General features: G+C 37.2%; 1 protein-coding gene across 1 annotated transcript in view; it reads right to left on the bottom strand.

Annotated features, from left to right (window-relative positions):
• Aff2 (AF4/FMR2 family member 2) overlaps positions 1–6,960 on the bottom strand; it is a 563,314-nt gene continuing 556,354 nt past the window's right edge. Inside the window, exon 20 of the mRNA XM_026777641.1 lies at positions 1–4,101. Coding sequence (XP_026633442.1) covers positions 3,980–4,101 — 122 coding nt within the window. The 3' untranslated portion in view covers positions 1–3,979. The remainder of the gene's footprint in view (positions 4,102–6,960) is intronic.

The following is a 6,960-nucleotide window of genomic DNA, read 5'->3' as shown; positions in this document are numbered from 1 at the left end:
TTGGTTAAAAGATTACAGAGAAAAATGTGATGCTTTTGGTACAGAGGGCTTCTAGACTCATGAGGAGGGGACTGGAAAGGGAACTAACATTTTCTCCGTCGCTGGAAATATCAGATGATAAGATTACTATCTGAGACCAGCCTATCTGATTAGTCCCCTGCCAGGGCAAATGCTGATTATCAATACACAGATGCCATTTCTGTCATTGGAGTTTGCTAACACCAAAGAGAAAATGATTCGGAGTTTAATTATGAGAATAAGGCTGTGCGAGTGGAAATGGGAAACAACAGCAACAACAAGAACAACAATGACAAAGAATTGAGTCTGCCAGTTGAACACAACACTGACAACTGGCTCAATATTTTTCCCCACAGAGTTGAATTTAGGGGAACTGAATCACCCATTTGTTTGATACTGTGTAGCTCTTTCAACTTGCCACACATTTTTTTTTCTCAATGGGGATAGTGATGCTTCTCTAAGCATGCAGTTCATTGCTTTACTGAGTAGTCCTACCCAGTGATCCAGTTTGGTTCTCCCACCTGCTAACTCATGCAGGGGAATTTTATTATGTCTGTTGAGAAGGAAGTAAGGGCTTCACCCTCACAACTTAATTGAGTCTGCCTTCAAAAATGATTTTCAACTTCAAACTCTAACTTCAACCTCCGGGATCCAACTTTGGATAAACAAAATTCGATTTAGATAGCATCCGGAACAGTAGAACTAGCATCTTTCCAACGCAGACCAAATCCACTGCACTTAACCATCCATCCACTTGGAAACTCAACAAAACCCATTTTAGGAAATGCCATCTAATTTTTTTTTTACTTTTGACTAAAGATTTGGATCTTTTCATTTCACTACATGAAAGAAAAAAACAGACATCTCAACCTTAAGTCTTTAAAAAGTAGCAGAAGCTAGTCTGTTTTTTCCAATTATGTCATCTGAATATAAAACTACTAGTTTTCCCCCAATGAGATTATTAAACAATTAACAGTCTATAGTCTGGCTAAACAACATGCCTACAGGTAAATTCTACCTCAAAGACCACACTATCAAACTTTTTTAAAATTAATCCTACCTACAAAACTCAGACATTAATATGACAAAACCACTAAAAAATACAAAGCTAATTAAAGATACAAAACCAAGCCAGCATCATAACACAAACTTGTCAGACTCTCTCTGGTTGGAGCTTGTGTGATAAATGAAAGCATAGTTCTGGCCCTACCTGGGTCGTGTTGTAGGGCTGTGCTTGTGTCTTGTATTTGCTTGGGAGGGGCGCTGCCTATTCCTCTTCCCATCACCACACCTACACAGACTTGTTTGGCTGTGGCTCACCAAGCCTCCACCAACATCCAAAGGCACAAATCTGTCACTGCCATCCACAATACTCATATCCCTCCCACTTAACTGGTACACTGAAGAGATTCCCTTGACAAAGGTCTCAATCTTTCAATCCTGCAGTTAGCTGCACACCCATGATGCACATCACCATTTGTAGTGTGATGCCCAGAGTGCCAAAATAGTACCAAATCTTAATCAGGAAACCAAAGATGCTCATCTCCAGGGATAGAAAGGTAATTCATTCTCCATGTTTAATTAGTTTCTAAGCTGTGTTACAAGTGGGTTACTAAATAGTCAGGTGGTGATCCAGAGCTCGATTGTCACATTTGATAATCTTAGTGCTGACATGACACTTTATATTCAGCCCCCACAGATGACAGAGCATCCTCTTGCCTATCTGCTGTATATAAGAAGATAAAAACAAGTTCTGGAAACTAGAGCTACAAGTCTTTTTCCTATGTGCAGTATGCTTGTTTCTATGGAAAACTGCCCCTGCCCCTACCACTCTAATGTCTATTTTCTGGAGACTTAATTTCAAAAAGAATCTGTGTGTAAATCTATGATGGTCTAGGATTGTGGACTAGAATTAATTACAAGTCAAGTTGGTAGGCATCATTATTAAGTAATAGTCAGGAAAGCTTCCTGGTAGACCGTGGAAAACAGAGAACTTGAATTACTGCAAAGTCATCAGCTCTTTTGGTTTTTCATGTGGCACCCATTTGGAGTGTTCTGTGTTTCATATTTTCATTTTCCTCATTTAAGAGGCACAGAAAAGGTTTAGATTTCATTTGTGTGCGCAATATGTAAGTGTTGTTGCTGAAACTGTAGACTTAAAACTCAACCACATTGGGAGCATAAAAAGTGCAAGTTTCAGCTGCCAGGGTGCACCTATCACCTATAGAGACAGCATGGCTTTAGCCATTAGAATGCAACATCCATAACTTTATTATACAACAAAGGGCCTTAAACTCAAGTATGATCAGAGAAGAACTCAAATCTGGCTCTTTTGAAACTGGGGAAATACCTAACATTTCCAATAAGAATACAGAGTGAATGCCTGCTGTTCTTATCACAGATCTGCATGACTTGCTTTAGAAATCATACAAGTTTTCAACTTTCATGTACGTATCTATTATTTATCTGGTCATAACTCAGTGAACAGAATTCAATCACTGAGCAGATTAAAGGTTACACAGAATTATATGCCAGCAGGCAATTACAAGTAACTAATGAATGCATAGTGTTTATTATAGTTGAAGACATTTTCTGGTGAGCTGGAACTCTGAAGATGATATTTACAGGGTGATGTTTAGGAACATAAGATAAATGCAGAGGATCAGAAAGAGAGATAGTCATAATTCATAAGGAAATGCTCCAAATTAGGTGAACTGTTCTCAAAATTCAGGAGTATTTCCAAGGATTCCGGGGTGAAGCACTACCCCAAGATTTTTGTTTTTTGAAAAGAAAAGTTAGGTCTTACTTACAGAGTTTAGTATTTTCTTTTGACTTTTCATGTAAATAATTTTTACTAATACAAACATTAATAAAAATCAATGATTGTATTTTAGCCAATCTCCAGAAAGAAATAAAGGAAAGGGGAAAGAAAAGAAGTTCTACAAAATAGAAAATAAAGATAATATTTGGGAAGCTCAGGTAGAGCAGATGCTAGGAAATTAATTGTGCATTATTAATTCTGGGAAGTGATAACTTGACTTTTGATTTCACAGATTTGATATGCAAATTTATCAAAATATTTCAAGTTAAGGATTTGCCGACTGGCTACAAATTAAGCAGAGGCATGGGGAAGTCTTTCAGTCCAGTCTGATTTCTCAAGACTAAGATGAGTGTGGACTAAGATGTGCATCTGCCAAACTGCTCCTTGTGAAATGGAGCTTTACACAAAGAGAATCCCAGATGAGGAGTTAACCTGATGCCATAACGATATCCAAATAAATGTTACTCCTCCTTCTCAACATTAAAATAGTAGAAAAGTAAGTCTTCAGGAAGAGGATGTTAAGAAGAGTCTTCTGGCTGTATTATTGCAAGAGTAGAATTCTTATGCTTGTACTTTTCTTGCTACTCTTGACTATATAATGTAGTTAAAACATCAGATCTGTGGGTTTTGACAATGGAGATTCTCACCTGAAGATTTAGTCTGTGGGAACCACAGATATTGATTAACAATGGATTCTGAAATACATTTTTTTTTTCTGGACTGAGGAGTGTAGTTTGGGAAACAGCTACTGCTGAAATCTCTGCAGGTAGGTCCCTTGCTCATATGTGTGTTTACCTCTTGTTTGAGTTCTCAGGAACCTCTCATCATCACATGTGCTTCTCATTCTTTGCTTTGACTCATGTGGACTTAAATCAATACTGTAGGGATTTTCATTCCATAAAACACAAAAATAATGTGATATGAGAAATGCATATCAAAACTGAAAAATAAAACATACGCTTCTCTGAAGTTGTAGTGTTCACTAACAATGACTTCGGTTTTCCACAGATATCAAAAATGCATAAAAACAAACATAATTAAAGAGAACTTTCCCAAATGAATGGAGTTCCACCAGTGACCATCAAGGCACTGGTAAAGGTAGGGAGATGGGCGGTGATGCTAGATCTCAGAGAGCACCCACTACAACAAATGGGCGTCAATGCGCAGCCAACACAGTCCCTGACGAACGTAGCGGACAAGATTGGTCATGCTGCTGTGCTGGGTCAGAGGCCCCATCAGTGTATCCAGATCGCCAAAGAATTCTGAAAATCAGAGCAGTACTTGGTTAAGCCTTTGAAATCATGGAACTATGTACCAGACTAAAAAAGCTCTAGTTAATATCACAATCACAAACATTGAAAGGTTTATTCATTTTTTCATCCACCTATCCTTTTACTCTTTCATTCAGCCAAAATTAGGCAACTAAAATTATCTATCTATCTATCTATCTATCTATCTATCTATCTATCTATTCATCCATCTTTCCATCCATCATTATGAAATTTATATATATACTTTATGTGTGAATTACACACACACATTATATATATATATAATTAGTATATACTTATTAAACTCCAAAAGTTTGACAATACAATGTTTGTGTTATTGTGATTAGTGAAACAGAACTCATTTAAATCTGTTAATTCATGGTAAGCATTTTTTCGATCACTATATCCTTTCTCAAACAGCATGTTGTAAAAATGCATTGCTATCCTATGAAGTTTGTTACATGATCACACACATATACACACACATATGTATATACACACACACATATATATATACTTTGCTACATATTTATGTAAATGCATGAAACTATAATATTTATGTATGTAAAATGTACATAAAACACATAAATATAGTTTAATATTTTATACAATATTTTATACCTTATATATTATAACTATTTTATGAAAGCTCTCTAATGCAATAAATAGGTCATGAGAAGCATCATTATTTCTCTAAAGTAATGATCTTTTTATGTCTATGCTATTAAATTTAAAATATATTTTCTTTTGGTCCAAGTGAACTTTTTTTTTTTTTTTTTACTTTTATTGGCATAGTATAGAAAGCTCCAGTGAACCTGAGCACCAAATTATGGTCATTGTCATTCAGAGCTAAATACTAAGGTAGGAAGTTTTGCTACTGATTTCATTTGGGGTAGAAAATGACCTGCAAGTATCCAGCACATGACAACTTCTACGAAGCTTCTGTCTGATTTAGGAAATGGGATAGTCTTGAGGCTACATTGCTAACTACTCACCTGCATGACTAAAGTGTTAGAATGTCTGCCTTTGGGGAGGGAAAGACTATATGATGTCTGAAATTCCCTAGGCATCCCTTTATTTCACCTGACTTGTATGACACCTTGTCCCAAGAAGGTTCACTGGCATTTTTTTTCTTGTTAGCTTCCCACAGGAAAGGAGGCCCCATGGTTCCATAAGAAACCAGCCTGTACTGGATGAGGATGAGGAATCCAAGTCCAGGGCAGGGGTGTGACTGGAAACTATCCAAAGTGCCTGAGATGCTCTTCTGCCTTCTTGAAAATTCCATGCATGAATTACATGTACTTGATTGCTCAGAAGTGATAATTCCCTCAACAAAGCATTTATTTATGTTATATGTAACAGATGGGCTCCTTCTCCAGCTATCAACTTCATTTGATTATGTGATATTTTTTAACCTGGGCAATATAATAAAAGAAATTTTTCCCAACAAAGGGATAAATTACTTGTGGCATCTAAAATATTTTCTTTGGTAATACAATACTAATGAAAATATTAAAAAATAGTCATTGCTGAATGAATGGGACCCTTATGTGAGCCAACACATCCTCTGACCATTCTGTGAAAATCTGCCTTTGGCATTTTAAATTAGACTGTCAGGTCACCATTTTAATGAACACTTCAATGGAGTAATATATGTGGCTGGGGCAGGTAGGGAGTAGGGCCTCTTGATCAAAGGGCAGAGGACATCATCAGTCCTTTGGCCTGTTTCAGCACCAAAACCTTCTGTAATAGGTTCTCTACAGCTGAAGGAGTGGGCAGGCAGTGGCATGGATGGAGGCTTTCTACAAAAACAGCCAAGACTGCCCATATCTATAACACAGCTCTCTGTGAAAAAGTCTAAGTACAGTTGCCTGAGAAGGATTTAGAATTCCTCTCTAAGGAGAGGCTTCTGAGTTATGTCATTTCTATCTCTATAAGGTAGATGTTAGAAGAGTCATCAAATCTAAGCACGTCATAAATACATGTGTGCAGAACTAAAGACTGAGCACAAAATTCCAAATTAGAGTCTCTTCCTAGTCCACTGAGAAGCCCAGTGGCAGCATCTCCAACACGTGTTCTCTCTGTTGGTACAGTGACAGTGTTGTTTTGATTCAATATTAGGCAGAGAATTTAGCAACTTCTTGGCAGGCTGCGCTAATGACAAGATTAGCACTATTTCACCCTGGCGTCAGCACAGTCATCACACTGATCCTGGAAAGTTCTTCAGTTAATTTAGAAGAAATTGCTTCAACAGATTTTGAAAGTGAATGCAATTTTAAAAGGAAATCCATAAATATTGAACCTCCCTCCAAATACCAATACAAAATAAGACAGATTAAAACCAGATAAACCAGAAATATCTCTAGATGCCTATTCCTTGTGCTCACAGTTGTAGAGCTTTTTGGGGAGCTAGTTGTCTAGGCAAGTTGTATATTGGTTTCCAGAAGTCTAGGGGAAAAAAAGCTATGTAAAAATTGCCTTTATTCGGATAACAGAATTTGAGCTTTTCACCAAAGGTCTCTATACACCTTCTACTAAATGTACTTTCTAGGTAGGTACAGTAGCTTATTGTTTTAAATTCTGCTTCTAGAATCATAAAATTTGACAAAGTATCTGCTGTTTCTATCAAACTTAAAGCACTCTGATAACAGAGGTGGCACATGCCTTTAATCCCAGCACTCTGGAGGCAGAGTTAGAGAACAGCCTGGTCTACAGAGCAAGTTCTAGGACAGCCAAGGCTACACAGAGAAACCCTGTCTCATAAATGAGAGAAAGTGAGAAACAGAAAGATGAGAGAGAGAGAGAGAGAGAGAGAGAGAGAGAGAGAGAGAGAGAGAGAGAGAGAGAGAG

Source organism: Microtus ochrogaster, unplaced genomic scaffold (assembly GCF_000317375.1).
Source record: "Microtus ochrogaster isolate Prairie Vole_2 unplaced genomic scaffold, MicOch1.0 UNK79, whole genome shotgun sequence".
NCBI lineage: Eukaryota > Metazoa > Chordata > Mammalia > Rodentia > Cricetidae > Microtus > Microtus ochrogaster.
This window is presented reverse-complemented; position numbering and strand designations above follow the sequence as displayed.